Raw genomic sequence first — 27,713 nt, forward strand, 5'->3', positions numbered from 1 at the left:
CCATGTCCTTAACAACTCACAACTTGACTAGAAGGAGCAGGTGGTCTTTTAGTTTCTAACTAAATATTCACCATACACACAGACACTGCTAACAATGCCAGATACCTGTAATATAGAGGTCAGCCATAGTGATATAGAGAGGGGTCACACAGTGATATAGAGGGATCACAAACAGTGATCTAGAGGGGTCACCCATAGTGATATAGAGGGGTCACGCCATAGCACGCACAAACACACACACACACACACAACCTGCTGCAGCCATAGCGCGCACACACAGCCTGCTGCAGCCATAGCACACACACACACACACAACCTGCTGCAGCCATAGCACAAACAAACACAACCCACTGCAGCCATAGCACAAACACACACAACCTGCTTCAGCCATAGCACAACACACACAGCCTGCTTCAGCCATAGCATACACATACACAGCCTGCTGCAGCCATAGAACACTGAGGAAAAACACCACACTGAGGACAGATGATACAGCTACACTACTGATGTCTTCTCCTCCTCTTTATTACACAGGATATCTTCATATTACACTGCTGCTCATACACAGTCATCCAGCATCCAGGAAGAGAACAGCACAGATCTCCCCCCCACACAATGGACTCTTCCAGCTCAGAAAAACTGCTAAATAGTGACTGACAACTTTTCCCCGACCACCCTTATCTAATAGAGCCAGTGTCCTATTAGAATGTTGCTCATAATATATATTCATGAGAAAAACTTGTGCTGAGATGTTTTGTAAAGCTGGAGTCGGTACATTTTTTCAGATTCCAACTCCAGCCCAAACTAGCTCCGACTCCACAGCCCTGAATAAGATCACTGGGCATATAGAGTCAGTATTGCCCAAGTAAGACAGTGCCTTATAGTAGTTTTTGCTCAGAAAAAGGCACTACGGGGGGAGAATAAGACATCTCTCTTGAACCTCTCCGGAATACTCACATCCTTGTAGGAGCACATAAGCAGCGGGACGTGCTGCAGTGTGCAGCGGGATGGAAGGCGGCATTGTGCGTCAGAACGTGTGGCAGTGTTCGCCAGGACGTACGGGGGGCGTAGGAGGAGAGACATGGATTAGGCTGCCTGCGGCTCCGGCTGTGATGGTCTATGAGGTTATTAGGCGAGTCATGGGTGGCAAAGGGCACCTTACTTTTGGAGGGACCCCTTACTTTCGGGGGTTGCCCTAGTTTTGAGTGGGGAGCCTTATTTTTACGGGGATGCCTTACTTTAGGCTAGTTGGGGGTGTCTTATTTTCAGGTAAACACGGTATATCCAGAAATATACAGTATGGATGTATACGCAAGCAAGTTCACTCCTTTCTCTGCATATTCAAAATATAAAAAGCACCACATGCATTATAGCAAGTAGGATTACTAAGAATAAAATGATTGTTATTCTTAATGCAATTTTGTGATGGGCATACCACCAGCAGCTTTTCTTTTGCTGGATACGAACATTGCCTGCATCTGTCCTCCACCTTTTCCAATTTCCTCTTTCCGGAAAAATTCATTTGGGTGACATAGGTCTACTGGCAATGCAATATAACTTATATTCATGCAGAGCACATAATGTAATTATGTAATAATTATGCATTTTCACTTTAATTATTGTATAATATATATTTCTTTGCACAATATGTATATTGCACTAAATATGGCGCACACATTAAAACAACTGCACGTTACTGTAGGTTGCTGCTACATGTAATAGTTTACGGCGACTTAGGAGTTAAAGGGGTAGTGCGGCGCAAAACAATTATACAACCTTGTAATGTATGTTATGTTAGTGAATGGCCCCCTTCCCCATGTTCTTAGGCTTTGGTTGGAGATAGCAGCTGGGAGCCAGGGGGTATAGAGGGCTAGACTCACGAGCCCTCTCTATACCCGCTTACCAACACCACAACATAACTGTAAATACTAGTGCAGGCAGAGGTTAAATTGACTGTCAGTAGGTTTATTCTGCCCTATCTAAGGGTAGCATAAAGTGGCTAAAGAGGCTGAACAGTATGACGTACCAATTACATTTTTCTGTACAGCTGATTTTCAGATAAATAATGAGGACTCTGAGCATCACACACTAGTCCTTCCCATTATGTGCTTGTGCTCAGTCCTAAATATTCATCAGCACCAGCTACCTTTGCCCACCAGCCACGGATTGACAGCTGTCCATCTATACAGTGTATATATACACTTTGTATAGGCAGACAGCTGTAAATCAGCAGCAGAGAACAAAGCCCATTCTCCTGTATATCAGGAGAACAGCTAAACAGAATGATGTAAGTAACACACTTATGTTTAGCATTTCTGTCACTAGTTTATGCTATCCTTATTTAATGCAGCAATAAACCTAGTGACAGATTTGCCTTAAGTCTGCTGAATGCATAGTGGTATATTTATTAAGCAGTCCTGTAGTAAGGATATCCTTATTTGCACATAGCAACCAATCACAGCTTTGTAAAAGGAAAGCTGAGCTTAGATTGGTTGCTATCAGCAACATAGAACCTTCTTACTATAAGGCCCCGTTCCCACTGAGGAAAGGTAGCGGAATTCCGCGACGGAATTGTCCGCCGCGGAATGCCGTTAGCCTCCCGCTCATAATGGGAGTCTATGGGAGGCGCGCGCTCCTGCCCTGTCCGCGCTGAAGAATGAACATGTTCATTCTTCAGCGCGTACAGAGCAGGAGTGCGCGCCTCCCATAGACTCCCATTATGAGCGGGAGGCTAACGGCATTCCGCGGCGGACAATTCCGTCGCGGAATTCCGCTACCTTTCCTCAGTGGGAACGGGGCCTAAAACTGCTTGATAAATCCCCCATAGAACTGCAAGGAATAAAGCAATATGGCCAGAATTATTTTGCTACTGAGAATCAAGTACTTGTACACATGTGAACTGTATGTACTATCCACTTACAGGGTTACATTGGTGTAAACAGTTACAATTGTACAAATAGAAAGTATAATAGAAAGCCAAACAGCACATATAATAGAGTGTAGAAAAGTAAAATTAAAAAGGTTAAAGGGGTTATCCAGCGCTACAAAAACATGGCCACTTTCTTCCAGAGACAGACCCTCTTTCATCTCCAGCTTGGGCGGGGTTTTGCTGCTTAGTTCCATTGAAGTGAATGGCGCTCAATTGCAAACCGCACCTAAACAGGACACGAGTCGTGTTGTCTCTGAAAGAAAGTGGCCAAGTTTTTGTAGCACTGAATAACCCCTTTAAAAAAAAAAAAAAATATATATATATATATATATATATATATTCCTTACTTTCTCTGTCTTGCAAGGACTTGCTTGAGTTAACTTCTTGCACCATGTTCTCCTCAACTCCAGCAGGATCTATTACACATGCAGCAAATTTCTGGAGAAACAGAGTCTCTGCAGTACAGTTGCCAAGCCAAACACATCCAATCACTAATGGCTTCAGAACATTAATTTTCTTTCCTTTGGACTGTAGCTCATCCCACTCTTTTGCCTTTAGCCTTTGTCGTACCTTCTGATTTTCTGGATTTTTGCACTCCTACAAAATAGGTAATCACAAAGCAATAATTAAAAAAAAAAAATCATCAAAACCACCACCACAACTTCATTAATTAGCACATGCCATTTGATGAATAATGAAGAAGAAAGTTTGTGTGTTTAGTTTTTCCACTCTGTTTACCCTGTGGTAAAACTGACACAGTAGCCCAGATTTACTAAACTGTGTAAAACAAAAAATGGTGTAACAAGAAGCTGTAATTACACTGTGCCATTTGCAGATCAGTGTTGCTACACTTAGATACTATCAGAAGAGAGGGCGCTGCATAAAAGGCCTCCCTGAACAATAAGGGTTATTACCTCTCTTCAATCAAATCCCTGGCCTCTCACTGGGCTTAGTCTTTTATTTGGAGGGGACAACGCAGGTCTCAGATTATACTGCTTGCTTTATTTTAATGACAAATGATTCTCTGTGCAGCGAGGACCAAATACTAGATTACCCTACACATTTACCTTGATGTCTCTGAAAGAACAGTCCACATGTGCAGGCTGCTTCAACCTATACTTTTCCAAGATTCATGAGTCTGAGGCCAGAGGCCTTAAGGCCAAGATTACAGCTGAAGAGTTATTTGTGATATTCAAAACTGTAAAGCACCGGGACCAGATGGCTTCGGCCTAATATAAGACTTCTGTAGAGATACTTAGCCACACTTCCTCCTGCTTTCAACTCCCTGTCGCAGAGGGCAATTGTGCTGCTAAATGCCCCACAAACACACATCTCTGTAAGCCAGGAAGGGATAGCACCCAGTGTGCTAATTTCAGACAGATTTCTCTACTCAATGCAGACTACTCTCCAAAACCCTTGCATCCCATCTAGCCCTTCTCCTTGCTGTAGTTGTTCATCCTGACTAAGCAGGCTTTATGCCAGCCAGGAAGGCATGGGATAAAACTATGAAGGCCATTATCCTGATCCATAGGGCAGTCAGTAATGCCCTAATAATGTTACTATCAACAGTAGCTGAAAAGGCCATCGATCAGGTTGATTGGACCTTCATGGAAAAACATTTAACATTCCTTGGCCCGGGTACCAATTTCCTAGCGTGGGTGCTTTCCCTCAGCAACGAGAGTACGGCTGAATGGCATCTTAACCAGGGACTTTTTTCGATTTACGGCGTTATGCAAGACTATCAAACTTTAACTTAGTGAAGTTTACCATTTTAGAGGTGCTTAATGTCTCGCTTTAATGCTACGTTTACACGGAACGATAATTCGCCAGATCGTACAATTAACGATGTCGGAGTAAGTTTTTTTCATGACTATCAGCGTTTAGACAGTACGATATATCGTACGGAAATTCGTTTTGCGATTGCTTAAGCCTCTCTCACACATTGGTTAAATTGGCAAACGACTGTTCACACGGAACGATCTGCGAATTTTTTTAGAATGATCAACGGCGATTTGAGAACTTGTTGAAAGATCAATATGAACGTTTTAATCGCTCGCATTTACACGTACGATTATCGTTTGAATTCGATAGTTATCGTACGAATTCGCACGATAATCGTTCCGTGTAAACGCAGCATAAAATAAATTAATCTCTCAGATCCATCCCTCGTTCTTCTTTAAATGGTCAACAGGTTTCATTAAGTACCTGGGTAATCATCTCACTTCAGACATAAGCAAAATATCAATGCAACGATCCCCCACTTCTATCTACGATTACAAATGTTTGAGCAAGGGGCATGCACACTTTGGTCGTTGAGCCATATTTAACCCCTTAGTGACCGCTGATACGGCTTTTTACGGCGGTCACTAAGGGTCCTTATTCTGCTGCCATCAGCCTTTTACGGCGATGGCAGAGAATAAGATAGCGGGGCCGGGATGGCCCCCACCCCATCCCCCCAGCTGCCAGAGGTAGCTAAGGGGTTGGGGCAGTGTGTGGGGTCCGTCCAAGCCCCCCCCCCTTACCGACGATCGGCGCTATTAACGTTATAGCGGCGGCCGTCGGTAAAGGGGATTACCGGTGCCGCCGCCGCCTTTCATCTCCCCCCGCCGTGAATCCACGGCGGGGGGAGATGAAATAAGTGTCCATCAGACCCCAGATCAGACCCCCCTAGTGCCCCGATAACTAACCCCCCTCCCCCGGCGGCCACCATTTCCAAGATGGCCACCGCCATCGCTGTGAACAGACTAATGTCTGTTCACAGCGATGAAAAAGTTAAAATGAATGAAAACCCCTCCGGTGGCGGAGAGTATGGGGCAGTGATACCGCTGATCGCTTGTGCCACGTGCATCCCGGCACTTTTTATCCTGTCACCATGAATGATTGGTGACAGTGGATAAAAAGTGATGTGTCCTGTTCCCCAAGTCGCCCCCCACCACCCCAGTCACCCCCCCGTCCCCCAGTCACCTCCCCTTCCCCATATACGTTAACTGATCCTGGAGCTCCTTCCTCCTCGACGTCCTGGCTGGTTAAGAAGTGCGCATGCGCTCCACAACCAACCAACTCTGAAAATTTTAAGTGACAGAGACCAATTTGGTCTCTGTCACTGAACTATGATTACTGTGATAGAAAATATCATAGTAATACAGTGAAAATGAATGTATAAAGTACAAAAAGTGACAAACATACAAAAAAATAAAACACACACTTTTTATTATAGTAATAATTGCAGTAACTGAAAATTACCCCTAACCCCCCCCCCCCCCCAGATTACCCGTAACCACCGCACGTTGCCCGTAACCACCGCACGTTGCCAGTGACCCCCTCCAGATTGCCCGTAACCACCCCAAATTACATGTACCCACCCCAGATTACCTATAAACACTTCAGTTTATCAGTAACAATCCCAGATTCTCTGTAACCCTTCCAGGTTGCACATAACCCCCCCAGGTTCCCTGTAATCACGCCAGATTACATGTAACCCCCCCAGATTGCACGCAACCACTGCACGTTACCTCTGACCACGCCACGATGCCTCTGACCACCGCACATGGCCTCTGACCATGCCACGGCACCTCTGACCACCCCAAATTGCCAATAACCCCCTCTAGATTGCGGTGCCCATGCCAGATTACAGGTACCCACCCCAGATTGCCTATAAGAACTTCAGTTTATCTGTAACCACCCCACGTTGCCCGTAACCACCCCACGTTGCCCGTAACCACTGCAGATTGTCTGTAAGCACTGCAGGTTGCCCGTAACCACCCAACGCTGCCCGTATCCACCCCAGATTGTCTGTGACCACGCCACATCCCCCCTGACCACGCCACGTCGCCTCTGACCACGCCACGTCGCCCCTGACCACCCCAAATTGCCAATTACCCCCTCCAGATTGCGGTAACCATGCCAGATTACAGGTACCCACCCGAGATTACCTATAAGCACTGCAGGTTGCCCGTAACCACCGCAGGTTGCCCGTAACCACCCCACGTTGCCCGTAACCACCCCACGTTGCCCGTAACCACCCCACGTTGCCCGTAACCACCCCACGTTGCCCGTAACCACCCCACGTTGCCCGTAACCACCCCACGTTGCCCGTAACCACCCCACGTTGCCCGTAACCACCCCACGTTGCCCGTAACCACCCCACGTTGCCCGTAACCACCCCACGTTGCCCGTAACCACCCCACGTTGCCCACCACAGGTTGCCCGTAACCACCCCAGATTACCTGTACCTACCTCAGGTTGCCCATAACCACCCAGACTGTCCGTAACCACCCCACATTACCTGTAATCTCATTTTTTTATTTTTTTTTAGTAACTGTGCTATTCTAATAACCATTACTAGCTGCGGTTTTGCTCCAGTAAATTGGCGCTCCTTCCCTTCTGAGCCCTGCTGTGTGCCCATACAGTGGTTTATGCCCACATATGAGGTACCGTTTTACTCAGAAGAACCTGCGTTACAGATTTTGGGGTACGTTTTCTCTCCTGTTCCTCGTCAAATTGAGAAATTTCAAACTAAACCAAAATATTATTAGAAAAATTCAAGTTTTTCATTTTTACTGGCCAATTTTGAATACTTTTCTCTAATACCTGTGGGGTAAAAATGGTCACCACACCCAAAGATGAATTCTTTGAAGGGTGCACTTTCCAAAATAGGGTGACTTTGGGGGGGGTTCTATTCTGTAGACACTACAGGGGCTCTGCAAACGCACCTGGCGCTCAGCATTTTCAGTGCAGATTTTTCTGAAGAAGTTTTTGAGCGCCAGGTGCGTTTGCAGAGCCCCTGTAGTGTCTACAGAATAGAACCCCCCCAAATTTTCAGTGCAGATTTTTCTAAAGTTTCTAATTGGCGCTCCTTCCCTTCTGAGCCCGGCTGTGTGCCCATGCAGTGGTTTATGCCCACATATGGGGTACCGTTCTACTCAGGAGAACCTGCGTTACATATATTGGGGTGACATTTCTCTCCTGTTCCTCGTGAAATTGAGAAATTTCAAACTAAAGGAACATATTATTGGAAAAAAATCGAGTTTTTCATTTTTACTGTCTACTTTTAAATACTTTCCTCTAACACCTGTGGGGTCAAAATGGTCACCACACACCAAAATGAATTCTTTGAGGGGTGTACTTTCCAAAATGGAGTGACTTATTGGGAGATTTTACTCTGCGGTCACTACAGGGGCACTGCAAACGCACCTGGCGCTCGGAAACTTCTGCAGCAAAATCTGCATTGAAAAAGCTAATTGGCGCTCCTTCCCTTCTGAGCCCTCCTGTGTGCCCATACAGTGGTTAACGTTCACATATGGGGTACCATTGTACTCAGGAGAACCTGCATTACAAATTTTGGGGTACTTTTTTCCTCTTGTTCCTCGTGAAATTGAGAAATTTCAAACTAAACAAACATATTATTGGAATTCGAGTTTTTCATTTTTACTGTCTAATTTTGAATACTTTCCTCTAACACCTGTGGGGTCAAAATGGTCACCACACACCAAGATGAAATCTTTGATGGGTGCACTTTCCAAAATGGGGTGACTTATGGGGGGGTTTTCTCTCTGCTGCCACTACAGGGGCACTGCAAATGCACCTTTCCTCCAGCCCCTGTAGGGTTAAAATGCTCATTATACCCCTAGATTAATTCTTTAAGGTGTGTAGTTTCCAAAATGGGGTCACTTATGGGGGTTTTCAGGATACCAGACTTCTAAATCCATTTAAAAAAATAACTGGTCCCTAAAAAAAAAATCAGTTTTGGAAACTTTAACGAAAATGTGATAATTTGCTGATTTCTAAGCCCCATAACACCCTAAAAAAGTAAAATATGTTTACCAAATTATGCCAGAAGAAAGAAGACATATTGGTAATGTGACTTAGTAACTAATTTATGTGCTACAACGTTCTTTTTTTAGAAGCAGAGAATTTCAAAGTTCATAAAATGCAAACTTTTTTAATATTTCATGATATTTTGATGTTTTTCACAAAAAACACACAAAGTAGTGACCAAATTTTGCCACTAACATAAAGTGCCATATGTGACGAAAAAAAAACCTCAGAATCGCTAGCATACGTTAAAGCATCACTAAGCTATAAGAGCATAAAGTGAAACAGGTCAGATTTTGAAAAATTAGCCTGTCATTAAGGCCCAAACTAGCTTCAGCACGAAGGGGTTAAAGAGCCACTGTCTTTTTTTTTTTTTTTTTTTTTTTGCAGAAATCAAAAGTCCAGGCGATTTTAAGAAACTTTGTAATTGGGTTTATTAGCCAAATATGCCATTATCTGCATTTAAAAAGCCTTTTCCCAGGTCCCCCCCCCCCTCCTCTCCTCTTTTCCATCCACTGCAAAAAAAAAAATCAGGAAATTGTGACTTGTTGCATCAAACTGCTTTTTCATGATAAAAATGCATTTTTTGGCTAATAAACCCAACGACAACGTTTCTTAAAATCGCCTGGACTATTGATTTCTGCAAAAAAAATGTACCAATGTCTACATCTATGTCTACCAAGTGCCTATCTTTGTTATTTCACAACTATTCAAAAATGTTTTTCATGTTTTAGAGAAATCAAGCGTGTAAGTTAGGCAAGCAATGTTATAACAACCCAAAACAACAAGGGGGAGTGGGATTACCGGACATTCTAAAATAATACCTGGAAGCTGCAGCCAGATATCATTGCAGCCTCATGGAAGATAGCATCGCACCCCAACTCCCAGAGCAACTCTGGATAAAAAAGGCGGGTAGCTTTACTGCTTAGATGTGTTGGTTTTCTGGGAACGGAAACCCCATAAAAAGTTCTTGAAACTTTGGTCCCCTTGGGCTAGATTTAGAAACTTCCAATCGACCTCCTAAGCCCGTAACTGTACGTCCTGGGTGTTTATCCAGCTATGAAGTGTGCTCCGGACCGGATCGCACTTCATATCAGATGGGGGCCGTTTGCAGTAAGCAGCCCAGCCCTCACCTTTAATGACAGGCTGCAGCGATTGCGCTACAGTGTGTCATTAACCCCTTAAACGCCTTAAGTGACAAGAACATCTCCTGTCACTTACCGATCGGGACCCCTGCAGTGTGACTGTGGGGATCCCGATCACTTTCACGGACCGCCAGAAGTCTCTTACCTCCTTCCATGCGGTCCGATCGGCGCTCTGCAGATTAAGTCTGCCAAAGGCAGGCTCAATCAGCAGAGCGCCTATTACACTGATCAAATGCTTTGCCTTTGGCATAGCATTGATCAGTGTATGCACTCCAATGATTGCATGTAAAAGTCCCCCAGAGGGACTTAAAATGTGTGAAAAAAGTTAAAGTGTTTAAAAAAGCCCCTCCCCCAATAAAAGTTAAAATCATCCCCCTATCCCATTTTATAAATCAAACTAATAAAAATAAATAAATGAACATATATACAGTAGCGTGCATAATTGTCCGATCTATTAAAATATAACCATCGTCGTTGTGAACGGCGTAAACGATAAGAGGGGGAAAAAAGCAGCAGGATTGCAGATTTTTTTCTTTATATATACACATATATATAAAATAACTAAAAGTACCATGTCACTTTTACTGTACAGTGCATTACGTAGACACATGAACTGCAGTAAGAACGCAGCCAGAAACAGTTGGCTCTGTTACCAGAGTTGCATTGGTATTAGTGTAGTGCAGCATCAGCCCCTGCTGAAATATAAAGTAGGAGTTAGTGCTTAATCCTGATGTTTTTGAAGCACTTTTTTTTAAACTAGTCAAGTGCTTATTTGTCTTTGTTATTTTCACTGGGCATGCACTGTAGAATTTGCAAGAACCCTTCAAAATCCTGCTGCCTGCGTGTATGTATCCATGCAGCGAGGATGGAGGACATCTGGCAGTGCTGCTGACTGCATTGTGAGTGTATACAGTCAATGGTGCTGGTAAACGAATTCAGTCTTTGACGCAAGCCCAAACAGACATGCTGGCGGCAGGATTTTAGCAGTGTATACTGCCACCAGCAAGGAATAGTAGTTGCAACTTCACCAAAACCTCTTAAAAGCAGCACTTCACTATATCAAAAATAGTTTTACAAGAGCAACAATTATTAACAACAGAAGAAGCAGCTTTTAAAGGGAAAAACGAATTCTCTATTCTCTAAAAACTTTCGTTTTTGCGTTTTCGTTTTTTCCTCCATGTGCTTAAAAGGCCATAGCACTTGCATTTTACACCTACAGACCCACATGAGCCCTTATTTTTTGCGTCACTAATTGTACTTCGCAATGACAGGCTGAATTTTCTCATAAAATATGCTGCGAAACCAGAAAAAAATTATATGCGCAGTGAAATTGAAAAAAACCCCGCAATTATTTTTCTTTGGGGGGGGGGGGGGGGGGCTTCATTTTTACACCGTGTGTCCTATGGAAAAACTTAGTTGTTATATATGTTCCTCAAGTCATTACGATTAAAACGATATGTAACATGTATAACTTTTATTGTATGTGATGGCCTGTAAAAAATTAAAACCATTGTTAACAAATATACGTTCCTTAAAATCGCTCTATTCCCAGGCTTATAGCGCTTTTATCCTTTGGTCTATGGGGCTGTGTCAGGAGTCATTTTTTGCGCCATGATGTGTTCTTTTCTATCGGTACCTTGATTGCGCATATGCGACTTTTTGATTGCTTTTTATTACATTTTTTCTGGATTTGATGTGATTTTCTGGATTTTGCACTTTGGGATTTTTTTGCGCTTACACCGTTTACCGTGCGAGATCAGGAATGTGATTAATTAATAGTTCGGGCAATTACGCACGCGGTGATAAAAAACATGTTTATTTATTTATTTTTATTTGTAAAATGGGAAAAGGGGGGTGATTCAGACTTATTAGTGGAGGGGATTTTTTATTAATAAAAACACTTTTTTTTAACTTTCCCTTACAGTAATATGAAGCCCCCTGGGGGACTTCTATATACACAGAACTGATCTCCCATTGAGATCAATCCTGTGTATATATATATATATATATATATATATATATATATATATATATATATATATAGAGAGAGAGAGAGAGAGAGAGAGAGAGCAATGATCCATCAGATCGGTGCTCTATTATAATGGTCTGCAGCAGACCATCTGAATAGATTGCCGAGCCGGGATCAGCCTCATTCCGACGCTGAGCCCCGGCCGGCTCATTAGAACGAATCTCCCCTCCGCGATCGCATCGCGGGGGGGAGATCCCCCACTGGACACCAGGGAGAGGGGGCACAGCTGCTATTCAAATGCAGCTGTCAGCTTTGACAGCGGCATTTGAATAGCTAATTAGCCGGCCGCGGCGATCGGCCACGCCGGCTAATACACACAGTCCCTGGCTGCACTTAGCAACCGGGGACCGCGCGCTGCAGAGAGGGCTCACGCCGGGAGCCCTCTCTGTTTACTCTTAACGGCCGCATGCGTTGTGAAGAGGTTAATGGCTAAAAAATATAAAAACATACAGAGACACAGAGCCAGGGTCTGTGTGATATCACATGAGAAAGATTCGTTACGTTCAGGATGCATATGACCACACATGCACAAAACGGGACACCAAGACACCTCAAAATAAATATCCTTAACCCTTAGAGGACCGGGCCAATTTCAATTTTTGCGTTTTCGTTTTTCCTTCCTTTTCCCTGCTTAAAAAGCCATAGCACTTGCAATTTTTCACCTAGAAACCCACATGAGCCCTTATTTTTTGCGCCACTAATTGTACTTTGCAATGACAGGCTGAATTTTTTCATAAAGTACACTGCAAAATCAGAAAAAAATTGTTAAGTGTGGCGAAATTGAAAAAAAAAACACGCATTTATTTTATTTGGGGGTTTTTCGTTTCTACGCCATTCGCCCTAGGGTAAAACTGACTTGTTATATATGTTCCTCAAGTCGTCACGATTACAACGATATGTAACATGTATAACTTTCATTGTATCTGATGGCCTGTAAAAAATTCAAACCATTGTTAACAAATATATGTTCCTTAAAATCGCTCCATTCCCATGCTTAGACCCATAGACCAAAGGATAAAAGTGTTATGTGTCAGGTGTCATTTTTTGCGCCATGATGTGTTCTTTCTATTGGTACCTTGATTGTGCATATTTTTTGATCGCTTTTTATTTAAATTTTTCTGGATTTGATACGACCAAAAATACAAGCAGCACCCGGGACCACGGCGGTTCAGAGCGCGGCCCCGCTCTGAACACATGGAGGCGGCCCTGGACGTACGGGTACTGCTCTGAAAGGTACCGCTCTGAAAGGTACCGCTCTGAACGGCGCCGCTCCTGGCCGATATCTGCAGCTGGGCAGCGCCTCTATTAGCCGACACGGGTCCTGTTGCCGCGCAGGCTAATTAAGCCCCTAAATGCAGCTGTGATGCTATCGCGGGGGTGGGGGAAAATCCGTACTTCTGCCAGTGTTGGGCCTCAGCATCGCAATGACGCTGATCCCGGCTCGGCAATACATTGCACTGGCCTGCAGCAGGCCAAAGCAATATATTACTGATCTCATTGATCATTGCTGTGTATATACACAGCATTGATCTCTATGAGAGATCAGAGCTGTGTATATACCCAAGTCCCCCAGAGGGACTTCTAGTTAATGTAAAAAAAAAAAAAGTAAAAATGTTTTTTATTAATAAAAAAAAATCCCCTCCCCTAATAAAAAGTCCAAATCACCCCTCTTTTCCCATTTTATAAATATAAATAAACAGATAAACAAACCTATTTGGTATCGCCACGCGCGTAATCGCCCAACTATTAAATTATCATATTCCTGATCTCACACGGTAAATGGCGTCAGCGCAAAAAATTTTCAAAGTTCAAAATTGCGTATTTTTGGTCGCATCAAATCCAGAAAAAATATAATAAAAAGCAATCAAAAAGTCACATATGCGCAATTAAGGTACCGATAGAAAGTACATGTCATGGCACAAAAAAATGACACCTCACACAGCCCCATAGACCAAAGGATAAAAGCGCTATAAGCATGGGAATGGAGCGATTTTAAGGAACATATATTTGTTAACAATAGTTAGAATTTTTTACAAGCCATCACATAAAAGAAAGGTTATACATGTTACATATCGTTGTAATCCGCTAGGAGTGTGGTACCTATAGACTCTACTCCTTACTTATTATCCTGCTCCAATCTACACATCAAAGTTTGGAAGTATCTCTATCTCTATCTCTATCTCTATCTCTATCTCTCTACAGTAACAACTTGAGGAACATATATAACAAGTCAGTTTTACCCCCAGGGCGTAACGGCGTAAACACGAAACTCCCTGAAATGAAAACAAATCCTTTTTTTTTTTTTTTCAATTTGACAGCGCAAACGATTTTGGTCCGCTTTCGTAGCATATTTTATAGGAAAATAAAGTCTGCCATTGCAAAGTACAATTCATGTCACAAAAAATATGGGCTCATGTGGGTCTTTAGGTGAAAAAATGCAAGTGCTATGGCCTTTTAAACAAAGTCGAAAAAACAAAAGCGCAAAAACGAAAATTGGCTTTGACCTTAAGGGGTTAAGCAATGTTTACTGATTGTGTTATTTGCTAAAGCACTTGCACTTTACTTACATACATATTTCTCTTTTGTATTCACATATTGAGGGGAATACTGCACAATGGTAAGATCACCATTAACCCTGTATCCGTACGGCATATGTCCGGAAAAGGAGTTCAGAGGGGTGCCGCGCCGCGACCCCGACTGCTATCTGCAGCACGGGACCGCGGCTATTAGCAGGAGCAGCCTATCGCCGCCCCCGCTAATTAACAGTTAGATGCAGCTGTCAAACATGACAGCTGCATCTATCTTATTTGCAGCCCATCCCTGGTGTCTAGTGGCGGAATCCCCGCTGACGCGGATCCCGCCTCGGTGTTCTATTGCAATGGTCTGCAGCAGACCATAGCAATAGGGAACCGATCTAATGGATCGGTGCTGTTTTATACAGCTACACTGATCTCTATGAGATAATTAATGTAAATGTAAAAAAAAAAAAAAAAAAAAAAGGTGTCTTTATTCATAAAAAAAACCCTCCCCTAATAAAGGTCTGAATCACCCCCATTTCCCCATTTTATAAATATAAACAAACAGGTTTGGTATCGCCGCGTGCGTAATCGCACTATTAACTTATCACATTCATGATCTTGCACGGTAAACGGCATAAGCGCAATGACCCGCCAAAGTGCAAAAATTGAGCATTTTTTGGTCGTATCAAATCCAGAAACAATGAAAAGCGATCAAAAAGTCGCATATACGCAATTAAGGTTCCGATAGAAAGAACACATCATGGCACAAAAAATGACACCTCAATCAGCCTCATAGACCAAAGGATAAAAGAGTTATAAGCATAGGAATAGAGCAATTTAAGGAATTTTTTTCTGTAGGTTTCAATTTTTTTTAAAGTTTTTCCATAGGACAAACGGCGTAAAAATGGAAACCCCAAAAGAAAAAGAATTTTTTTTTCCCTTCAATTTCACCGCGCATACAATTTTTTTCTGGGTTCGCAGCATATTTTATGCAAAAATTAAGTCTGTCATTGCAAAGTACAATTAGTGACGCAAAAAGTAAGGGCTCATGTGGGTTTCTAGGTGAAAAAATGCAAGTGCATTAAACATAAGGAAAAGCAAAAGCGAAAATTGACTCCGTCCTTAAGAGGTTAAGGATATTTATTTGAAGGTGTCTTGGTGTCCCGTTTTGTGCATTTGTGTGGTCATATGTGTCTTGTCCGTAACAAATCTTTCTCATGTGATATCACACAGACCCTGGTTCAGGTGTCTGTGTTTATATTTTTTTGCCATTAACCCCTTAAGGACAGAGCCTGAAATGGCCTTAAGGACAGAGACAAATTTTATGAATATGACCAGTGTCACTTTATTCAATAATAACTTCGGGATGCTTTTACCTATCCGGACGATTCTGAGATTATTTTCTCGTGATATATTGTACTTTACATTTCTGGTAAAATGGAGTCGTTACTCATAACAAATCTTTATGAAAAAAACCATAACGTGAAAAATTGTGAAAAAATTCATTTTTCAAACTTTGAAACCTTTCTGCTTATACAGAAAATGGTTATGCCACATAAACTATATATTAAATAGCATTAGCAACATGTCTACTTTATGTTGGCGGCATTTATTAAACTATATTTCATTTTTTTTTTTTGACAATAGGAAGCTTAAAACATTAGCAGCAATTTTCCAAATTTTCTGTAAGATTTCAAAATCTGATATTTTTAGGGACCTGTTCAGGTTCAAAGTGTATTTGAGGGGCCTGTATGTTAGAAAGCCCCACAATGCACCCCATTTCAGAAATTGCACCCCCCAAACTCAGCAAAAGCACATCCAGAAAGTTTAACCCTTTAGGGGAGTCACAGAAATAAAAGCGAAGTGTGTAAGAAATAAAATATTTTCTGTGCAGAGATTTTATTGTAATCCAATATCTTTCATAATGATAAACCTATTATCAGAGAAATACACCCCAATATTGATTGCTCCGTTTCTGCAATTTATAGAAATACCCCATATGTGGCCCTATTGCGCTATTTGACACAACCACAAGCCTCAGATATAAGGGAGCGCCTAGTGAATTTCAACGCTTCCGTTATATTTGGTCATTTTTGACCGTACCACTTCAGGTTGGCAGAGGCTCTGGGGTGCCAAAACCTAAAAAACAACCCTAAAAAGGGACACCATTTAGAAAACTGCACCCCTCAAGGAATTTAACAAGGGGTGCGGTGAGCATTTGGACCCCACAGGTGCTTCACAGATTTTCAGAACAATGTGATGTAAAAAAGGAAAAATTTTATTTTTTACACTAAAACGTTGTTCTAGCATTCATTTTTCATTTTTACAAGGGGATAAAAGAAAAAAAAAAAGCACAAAACATGTAGCGCAGTTTCTCCCGAGTACAGAAATACCCCACATGTGGAAATAAAGTGTCAAGCGGGCGCAGGACGAGCCTCCAAAGGGAAGGAGCGCCAATTGGCCTTTGCAAGCTGGATTTTACTGGAATGGATTTCAAGGGTCATGTTGCATTTACAGAGCCCTCGTGCTGCCAAAACACTGGAAACACCCCACAAGTGACCCCATTCTGGAAACTACACCCCTCAAGGAATCTAACAAAGGGTTCAGTAAGCATATGGACCCCACTGGTGACGGGCACAAATGTGGAACAATGTGACGTGAAAGGGAAAAATTTCATTTTTTTCACTTTCATGGCACAAATGTGGCCGTCATCAAGGGGTCCATATCCTCACTGCACCCCTTGTTAGATTCCTTGAGGGGTGTAGTTTCCAGAATGGGGTCACTAGTGGGGGGTTTCCAGTGTTTTGGCAGCACGAGGGCTCTGTAAATGCGACATGGCGTTCATCATCCATTCTGGCCACATCCAGCCTGCAAAATCCAAATGGCGCTCTTTCCCTTCGGAGGCTTGCCCTGCGCCCACATGGCGCTTTATGTCCACATGTGGGTTATTTACGGACTCAAGGGGAATTGCTCTACGCATTTTGTGTGTTTTTTTTCTCTTTTAACCCCTTGTGAAAATGAAAAATTTAAGGCTAAACCAACATTATAGTGTAAAAAATGTAATATTTCATTTTCACGCCATATTGTTCCACATTTGTGCCCGTCACCAGTGGGGTCCATATGCTCACTACACCCCTTTTTACATTCCCTGAGGGGTGTAGTTTGCATAATGGGGTAACTTGTGGGGGGTTCAACCAGGGGCCTTTTAAATGCAACATGGCCCCTCGAAATCCATTCCAGCCAAATCCAGCCTCAAAAAGCCAAATGGCGCTCCTTCCTATTGGAGGCTTACTCTGCACCCGCATGGCGCTTTATGTCCACATGTCGGGTATTTCCGTACTCAGGGGAAATTGCGCTACACACTTAGTGTTTTTTTCTCTTTTAACCCCTTGTGAAAACGAAAAAATCAAGACAAGATCAATGATTTAGTGTAAAAATTAAACATTTTTTACACTAAATGTTGGTCTAGCCTTGATTTTTTCCTTTTCCACAAGGGGTTTAAAAAGAAAGTGAACACAAAACGTGTAGGGTAATTTCCCCTGAGTACGAAAATACCCCACATGTGGATATAATGTGCCATATGGGCAGAGGGCAAGCCACCAAAGGGACAGAGCGCCATTTAAAGGCTGGAATGGAGGATGGAGGCCATGTCGCAATTAAAAAGCTCCTGTGCTGCCAGGACAGTAGAAACCCCCCACAAGTGACCCCATTATGGAAACTACACCCCATAAGGAATCCAACAAGGGGTACAGTGAGCATATGGACCCCACTGGTGACGGGCAATAAAAAATACAAATTTTTCATTTTCACGGCCCAAATGTGGCCGTCACCCGGGGGCCATATCCCCACTGCCCCCCTCGTTAGATTCCTTATGGGGTGTCGTTTCCAGAATGGGGTCACTTGTGGGGGGTTTCTACTGTCCTGGCCGCACAGAGGCTTTGTAATTGCCTCATGGCATCCTCTAATGGGAATGGCGGCCATACTTATTTAGCTGGGGAAAAGGGACCATTCTAATTTGGGGATATTAGGCCAATTATTAGTTTATAAGGTTGAAAATGACAGGTGTCCATCAAATTCAACCTGTGTTGATCCAGAGGAAGGCAAAAAACCCTCGACAGTAGCCTTCCCGACTCCATAATGGCGATCAGAATAATCCCTGGAGGCCGGGGTGATCAGGACAGGCGTCACACTGGAAAATTGTGTCCTTCCTGATCCCCCTGTTACGCCACAGTCTGCACTTCTTCTGGGGTCTCCCGTTCTCCTGTGTGTGGGACGTCACCTGGAAAATGTTGCCCTGGTGCGATATGGGGTCCCACATATCCAGAAGCGTTGGGTCCGCTCCATGGCTGCTAAATATTAGGGCTTTATTACAACTTCTGATATTTACGGATCGTGCCGCAAGCTACAGTAGCTCGGGCAGCGACAGACCAGAAGAGGGGGTGCTGGTATAAAAGTTATCCCCGTACAGGTGGTAACCTTTATCCAGCAGTGGGAAGATCAGTTCCCGAACAATCTCCCCATTAACTCCGAGGATTGGGGGGGGGGGGGGGCATCTGGGGGCTGGATTCGGGTGTCCCTTCCTTCATACACTCTAAGGGTACGTGCACACTGCGGAATGGTGAAGGATAACCCTTTGTGCATTCCGCAGCTGGCACCCGCCGGCGGACTGATGGAGGCGCTTGTCTCCGCTCGTGTCACACTCCATTATATGCACGGGCAGATTCTGCCCTCTGTCCAAAGAACGAACGTGTTCATTCTTTGGACGGACGACGGAATCCGCCCGTGCATAGAATGGAGTCTATGACACGGGTGGAGACACACGCCTGCATCAGTCCTCCGGCGGGTGTCAGCTGCGGAATGCACAAAGGGTTATCCTTCGCCATTCCGCAGTGTGCACGTACCCTAAATCTGTAAGTGTACCCTGAGGTACTCTCACAGAGTTTGTAGAATTTCACGCCATACAGTAATCTCTTATTGGGGCGGTACTGGCGGAAAAGACGTGTCTGGGGGGCAGCGTACGCTGCGCTACCCCGAGACACGTCACTGGATGATGAGGATGAATGGAGGAAAGAAGGATCCACCCATTCATCCTCACTGGCTGTTTCAGTGTCAGAGGCAATAACGTATGCGTCCGACACGAAAACACCCTGGGGGCCATCGTTATACGGTGACTAGTATTTGGGGCATGTAAATGTGTAGTGGTGTAGTGTAAAACTTTATTCCATGTAGTGTGGTTTAGTGTAGTGTTTTTTACATGTTTTTTTGACAGTAAGAAAAAATATCCCTTCGCCAAGAAAGGAGCTGCTGATAAATGCCACATATGCCAGCAGACAGTGGCGGTAGGATATAGGGGGGGGGGGGGGGACTCCCCTACGCAAAAAAGGAGGAGTTGCTGATCAGCGGCGCACTAACGTGCGATGCTGATCAGCACTCAGCGGCGTTAGGGCGCAAAAAAAATAAAAATAAAAATTGGATAAAAAAAATTAAAAAAAAAAAAATTCTTAACCCAAAGCAACTGATCAGTGAATGATATTCACTGATCAGCCGCTAGGGGCCAGTAGAGCGACGCTGCCGGAGATTGCCGAGACCCGCTGAACCCGGAAGTGAAGCGAAGACGACGAGAGGACGGCGCGGACCACAGATCTTCGCTCCGGACGCCCAGATCAGGTGAGTATGGTACACCTGCACCACACACACCTGTTCTGCATCCCTCAGCTACCTAGCTGAGGGATGCAGAACCCGACAAAACTGTTTTTTTACAGTTTGATCGCCATGATGGGCCGGCCGGTACTGGCCGGCCTATCACGGCGATCGTGGGGGTGGCATCGGCGCCATTTTTCTTGGGGACACTAATGGCGATCGGTGCGATCTCGGACAGCACCAATCGCTATTGCTTTCCGGGTCACCGATGACCCGGAAAGCTGTTTTCAGCTGTGAACACACAGCGATCGGGGAAACATCGGGCGTAAGTATAAGCCCGTTTGCGTTAAAGCCCACCCTGCGGGGGCGTATACTTACGCCCGATGTCGTTAAGGGGTTAAATAAAGAGTGTTTGTATTTTCCTTAAACGCTTCTTTTGTTGTAAATATTTAATTATGCATTGGGATTTTTTTTACTGCATTGGGGATTCTTTTCTGTTAGGAGCTACAGCTACAAGAGAAGCTTAAAATTTATTTGATGTCTCTAGAAAGCATTTCAATAAAATGCAAGGCTGACCAAGTCTGCATGGTTTAAAGCAATATATATACACTTACAAAGGAAATACTGTGCCCAGATATCATATAATATCAAAAGAATTTTATAGATCACAAACAAAAATGAATATAAAATACAATCAAATCACAAAATGAATCAGAACAGATGATTATAAAGAATGCATGGGCAAAGTGCATGTACTAAAGTGCCAGCATATAACAAAGTGTGCAAAAATACAAGAATTATAAATAATAGAGTGCCTAGCACAATAAGATAAAAAGTTTACATGTTCAGTGAGAGCTCATTGTAATAAACGGCAGGTATCTAATAACCATGGAGTAATACCATAGAGAGCCCAGTTGCTGCAACATAACCCAAGGTGCTGGTTCACACTATACCCATGCGATGCGCCCCACGCCCCATGCGAACCAGCACCTTAGGTAGTGTAGCAGCAACTGGGCTCTCTATGGTATTACTCCATGGTTACTTGATACATGCTGTTTATTACCATGAGCTCCCACTGAACATGTAAACTATTTATCTTATTGTGCTAGGCACTCATTTATAATTCTTGTATTTTTGCACACTTTGTTATATGCCGGCACTTTAGTACATGCACTTTGCCCATGCGTTCTTTGTAATCATCTGTTCTGATACATTTTGTGATTTTATTTTATTTTGTATTCATTTTTGTTTGTAATCAATAAAATTCTTTTGATATTATATATCTGGGCACAGTATTTCTTTGTAGGTGTATTTATATTGTTTTGCTGTTGAAGTACCCAGTAGGATACCCCCACGTATACTATACTTGCTCTATGTATTATTGGGGTGGAATATCGGCTATTACATTTTTTGTTTGATAGTTTAAAGCAAGCTTGAAATGACTGCACACTGATATGAGCTAGTCAAGCATTAAATTGTGCATCGCATGGCTGTCACTGCAAGGACTGAGTTTTGCACTGTGATAAGTGATGGAGCTGAGTGATACAAGCACTGAGTGAAATGCCAGTGCTCAGCCTGCTTTAACCCAAACTGAATACACAGGCTCGCCTTCACTGAGCTTGCCAGTACAGCAGGGACTGGCAGAGGTTAATAAGACATGAAAGTTGCACAATCCGAAGCAGCAGGAACCAAGGGAAAAACAAAAACACAGGCCCAGGGCCCAGTTAGGTGACGCAGAGTCCGTCGGGGCCCAGAGCTGCAGCTAGATCGAAAGGTGCAGAAGATCTCCGCTTCACCCACGCTGACTGCACACAGAAGCAGAGATCGTCCAGCAGCAGCCAGGACCTGATGAGACCCCCAGGGCTACAACCAAATGAAGAGGGACGAGCAGGAGAATGACCCCAGAGTTACAGGACAGTGAGTGAGGACCCAGTACAGCTCCCCACCCCCACCACGCCTACCTGTTCTGTGCCCCAGTACTGCCACCGCTACACTCTACTACCACTTCAATTACATCATCATCATCTACTATACCATTACTACTAAACCCCTCATCTATAAAACTTTTGCTGCTACTACACCCTTTCATTTGGTGTATACTGGTGGTGCTGCTGCTACTACTACCCTCAGCTACTATACCTCTACCACGACACCACTACAATACATCTACATTACTACTGCAGCTACAAATACACCTCATCTACTATACTGATACTACACCCCTCTCTACTACTACCCTCACCTACTACTCCCTCATCTACAATACTACTTTTGCTACTCCTTCCCCTCAGCTACAATACTGCTACCACTAGTACTACTACTCAACTATACCCTCTACCTACAGAGATGCACAGAGAGGGCCCAACCACTATAGATAAGAACAGAGAAGGCTCATCTACTATATGGGAGCATTGTTACTGTGTGAAGCAATATAGTTGCTGCCTTTAAACATTATATCTTATATTATGTTAAAAATAATAATAAATAATAATAATAATCTCTATAAATAATAAACTCTAATCCCAACCCCCATGTGATGTGACCATCTCTAATTAGCCCCCCCACCCCGAATCCCTGTCATATACATTTTTATTGGGACAATTAGACTAAGTGCCTTGTGATAAGCATTGCCAATGCAGCAGAGCAGACAGAATAAAAGCAGCAGGCGCTGCAACTTGACTGATGCAATGGTCTCTAGTAAAATGAGACAACATTTTACAACAGCCCTGGACGGGAACTGGCAAGAGTGCTGTGGGAGGGGAATAGACAGGGTAAGAGAACTGATAAAAAGCTGATGGAAAGCATTCTGTCAACTACTCAACCAGGAAGCACAACCATGAAACACAGTACTAACACTCCCATAATAACTACATTTTTGGTGATTTCAGAATTGGGCAGACCGGAAAGCAACACTACACATCTTTTCAGCATGTTTGTGTACCTGATGTCAAATTGCCCCTTAAAGGGTATTTTGCTGCCAAGAGTTGAAAGGGGGAAAGAACACAGGAATTTTGTTTTTGCTAAACACACCACTGGTAGAGAACAAAGTTTGTTCAGTATATTCTATATACATTGTGGGAAACAGAATGTTCCTTGCGCCCTTTGCTTCTTTCGATGAATAAAGCAATAGATGTGAAACTTTTCTTATTCCTTGTCCTAGGAGTCTTACAGAATGAATTTCTTGCTTGCGTCAAAGATACACATTAAACAGCAAAATTTGAAAAACCACACCTCATCAGACACTCCCCCTTCATCCTCCGATAAGTAACCATGAGGTACAAAGAATCCATCATCATCTTCATCATCTTCTTTAGTGTCGTCATCATCCTCATCCTACAATAAAAAATAAACACAAATGAAAAGCAGACCCTACATAACAGGGGATAGATAGATAGATACACACATACACAATTTCAAAATGGTACTAAAGAGAAAAAAAAAACTTTTTTCCAATATATTGCTTTAGTAAAGTAATATTAAAGCATAGTACAAAGTTATACAAAGCATAAAGTTATTTTAAAAGTATTTTAATGTCCTGAAGCCTCTACACAGTAAGCAGTCATTGCTATAACCGCGCACTCTTCTTCTAGCATAGTCAGTGGTCAAAATAAACACTGCTCACTGTGCAGAGGCTGCCACACACACACACAGCAATTGCACTGAGCAGGGGGATAAGGGGGGTGGGTTGGGACCCCACTCTGTCTAGTGTTGTGACGTAGCACTAGAACTTAGAGCCCTACAGTTCCCTGTACAAAGGTGACAAACATTTTTTTCTGTACTTACTGGTGTCTACTATTTACATTTACTTATGTCCCCAAAAAATCCCCGTATGTATGCTTTTAAATCACAACTAGAGAGGCTGTTCCCCTATTAAAAACAGGGTGACCTGCATCAGCTGCAGCCAAAACACGTTTTAACGCCAAGGTATTTACTTAGGTCCCACAACATACAGTAACTTTTATAGGAGAATGATCTGAGGGGCTGCAGGGAGATAATCCACTTTAATAATCATATTACAGATTAAACTATTTTCTATTGTAAGGGCTACACCGAACAATGTACAATGGGGGGGGGGGGGGGGCAGAGTAACAGGAAAATCAATGGAGTATCAGGTTACTCAGACGCCACAAATCATAAAGGTTAAAAGAGGGGTGGCGGGAGACTGAAAGGAGGGAGTTAGAAGGAAAAGAAAAAAAAAAAAAAAAGACCAGGGCAACCTCAAAGGGTCACCCCCGTCCGCAGCAGAAAAGGGGGACAATGGTTTGAGATAAGGAAGCACACGGAGGGTAATAAATTGCAAAACCCATGATGGGTCGTACGTACATCTTGCCTTCTCATTAAAGTCCATCCCTCTGAATGTCCACAAACAAACAGTACTGCCACCCATCACAGGCCACCCATAATGCATGCATCTCAACATTATCCTCTAAATTTAACATATAACTGCCCTGGAGCGTGGATAGGTAATGTATATCGTCAGTCGCCGGACGCGCACCGCTATTACACGTATCGATGCGCAGTCGGCGCCCGACAATTATAGGTTCTAACCTATATCAACAATCAGCCACAGACCGTTGTCATCAGCTTATCGTTGTATTTATTACACAGAGCGATATATTCAGCCGAATCGGACCGATTCGTCCGATTATCGTTCCGTGTAGTAATACCCTTACTCTCCACCATTTCCATGCGTTCTGACTTTGTAGATTTGTGTCCACGCATATTGCCTGTGATAATACTCAAATTAGTTTTTACTTTAGAAATAGCCTGCAGTACATCCTGTAGTGTACAGTCCCTGACAGAAGTTATGTTGTGGAAACCAAAGCTTATAACCGGACTTAAAATTCATGCATTAGTTTTGGAAATGACTCATATGAAAGCTGAAACCCCTTCCAAATGAGTTTTTTTTATAAAAATAAATTTGCGTCACTGCTGAAATATTGATCACTTAATGAACACAGAAAAGTCAGATTTTGGCAAGACAAAAGTAATGTGAAAATCAAACAAATAATTCACTTCAAATACAAAGCTATGTTTCCTGACATTAGTGAATGAAGTTGTGCTGCTATTAGAGCCATATTTAATATTTTGTGTGACTTCCATAAGCTTGAAGGACGGCATCCATGTGTTTCCACAATGATTTATACAATTTATTGAATAGCAGAGAATAGTCTTCCTTGCCTCCCAGGGGTCATCAAGATTCTTTGGTTTAGTCTTCCAAGCTTCCTCTTTCATCCTACCCCAATCCTGCTCAATGATGTTCATGTCTGGTGACTGGGCTAGCCAGTCCTGGAGCACCGCGATATTTTTTGCCCTGAGGAACTTTGATGTAGAGATGGATGTATGAGATGGAGCACAATCCTGCTGCAAAATTTTACCCCTTTTATGGAATGTAAGAGGTAGCTAATACTTCTTGATATTTTAGGCTATCGATATTACCTTCCACCTTACAAATGTTTTGCACACCCCATACCATGATCTTTCCACCACCAAATATAACTGTTTTCTGGGTGTATCTTGCATTCATATGGGCTCCAGTAGGTCTCCTCCAGTATTTGCGGCAGTTGTGGTGTAATTAATGAAGATTAATGAAGTCCACCTTCTGCCACATTTCCAGCGTCCATGCATTTAGCAGGCTGTGTGCCTTGGCCAATGCCACACTTTTTTACTTGCCTTTTAGTTAGTGCTGGCTTCTGGGCACCAATTCCACCATGGAGGCAATTTCCAGACAGAATCCTACAAACTGTTCTAGCGGACACAGGGACTTGAGGGTACCAGGCTTGTTGGAGCAGTGCTGCAGTGGAAGAGGGGCTGGCTTTTGATTTTTGAACCAAGAAACGTTCCTCCTGAGCTATTGTCTTGCCCAGGTCTGGCAGACGCAGCTTGTCAAAAACATCTCCAGTCTCTTCAAGTCTTTTTTAAATTCTTTGTACTTGACGCTAAGACACATTAAAGGTGGCCGCCACCTCTACAGTGTATCTGGTCTTCAGCCTCTTGATTATCAAGGCTTTGGTCGTAGGGTGGATGTTTGGAATGTTGTCAGAGGTTAAGTTGCAGTTCAAGTGAAGGTCTGGGGTGCTGGAGTTCTTTTTATAACATCTCTTTGTATTTAAAGTGAATTTGTTTGATTTTCACATTACTTTCTGTGGGCGAAAAAACTTGCCTTGCCAAAATCTGACCTGTGTTCTGTTAATTGATCAATATTTCAGCAGTGAAGCAAATTAATTTTCGTTATAAAAAAAACTCATTTGGGAGAGTTTCAGCTTTCATATGTGTGATTTCTAAAACCAAGTGATGAATTTTTAGGTCAGGTTATAGGCTTTAGATTCCACAACATGGATAAGCGACAGAACTTCTGTCAGGGACTCTGGGAGTAGCAGCAGTCCCCGTAATGCACACTGAAAGCCCTGCAGCCTCGCCATCATGTGGGCTCTCCATCTCACCTTCCTCTTTATTAATCCTTCCACCCACAAAGTAACTCACAGAAGCAGACTGGCCAGATGCGCTCCAAGGTCCCCCCAATCATCCGGCAAATCTCTTCAGCTGTGCGGTAATAACAGCCTCAGTGTCCGGCGGCAAAGATAGCTCTACGAGATCAGGCCCCGATTCTCCTCCTGCTTTAGCTGGGTTTGCTTTGGCTTGAGCCTTTGATTTATTGGTCATGTCGCTTCTACGGGGGTTGGTAAGTATTCCCCCAAGGCTGTAGTCTCAGGTGCAGGATATTAGCAGGATTAAATCACAGAGATAACTGCAGTATATCTGCTCACATCGCTGGCTAATGGTGTGTTTACACAGAGATTTATCTGACAGATCTTTGAAGCCAAAGCCAGGAACAGACTATAAACAGGGAACAGGTCATAAAGTAAAGACTGAGATTTCTCCTCTTCTCAAATCCATTCCTGGCTTTGGCTTTCAAAATCTGTCAGATAAATCTTTCTGTGTCAACGCACCATAAGCCAAGCTCTGGAAGAATTTTTTTTAACCCCTTAAAGACCGAGCCCATTGATGCACGGATGTCCAGGTCAAATTAATGCAATGTTCCTCCCCGCCTTTTAAGAGCCATAGCGTTTTTATTTTTCCACCTACAAGACTAGTTGTGGTGTAATTTTGCAACATGATCTCTAGTTTTTACTAAATGTCATATTGGTATAAAAACAAAAAAGTTTTGACATTCAGACAGTGGAATATCCTTTGTCATTAGAGGGATTCGCACAAAATGAGGGTAACACTATCTCCTGAGATTTATGAAAATCTCAGACTACTTTCAGCAGGAATGCTGGGTCTGGTTTTAAGACAATCTTATCGGATAATACTTTCTATATGGCTCACAACAAGATGAGCTAGCCAATTCACCCACTCTTCTGGCAGAGAACTCTGCAACTAGTAGAGCTGTTTTGAGAGTAAACATGACCCATGGGTAACTATCAACCTGCTGATTACACAAAGCACCTGAAGCCTGAACTTTTAGAGTGGCCAGCTTAAAGAGGTACTCCGGGCTGGGGTCATTTTTATTGTACGGCCGGAGAGGGGGTGGATACAGAAGGCGCTGAAAATGACCCCAGCCTGGAGAACCCCTTTAAATAAGTTTTTGAAGTAACTTTTTTTTTTTTTTACCCTTTTGTAAGGTAGATATAACA

At 43.1% G+C, this 27,713-nt stretch overlaps 1 protein-coding gene across 1 annotated transcript in view; it reads right to left on the reverse strand.

Annotated features, from left to right (window-relative positions):
- CHAF1A (chromatin assembly factor 1 subunit A) overlaps positions 1–27,713 on the reverse strand; it is a 157,977-nt gene that overhangs the window by 15,564 nt on the left and 114,700 nt on the right. The window contains 2 exon segments of the mRNA XM_069964527.1: positions 3,277–3,526; positions 23,308–23,409. Coding sequence (XP_069820628.1) covers positions 3,277–3,526; positions 23,308–23,409 — 352 coding nt within the window.

This window comes from Dendropsophus ebraccatus, chromosome 3 (genome assembly GCF_027789765.1).
Source record: "Dendropsophus ebraccatus isolate aDenEbr1 chromosome 3, aDenEbr1.pat, whole genome shotgun sequence".
Lineage (NCBI taxonomy): Eukaryota > Metazoa > Chordata > Amphibia > Anura > Hylidae > Dendropsophus > Dendropsophus ebraccatus.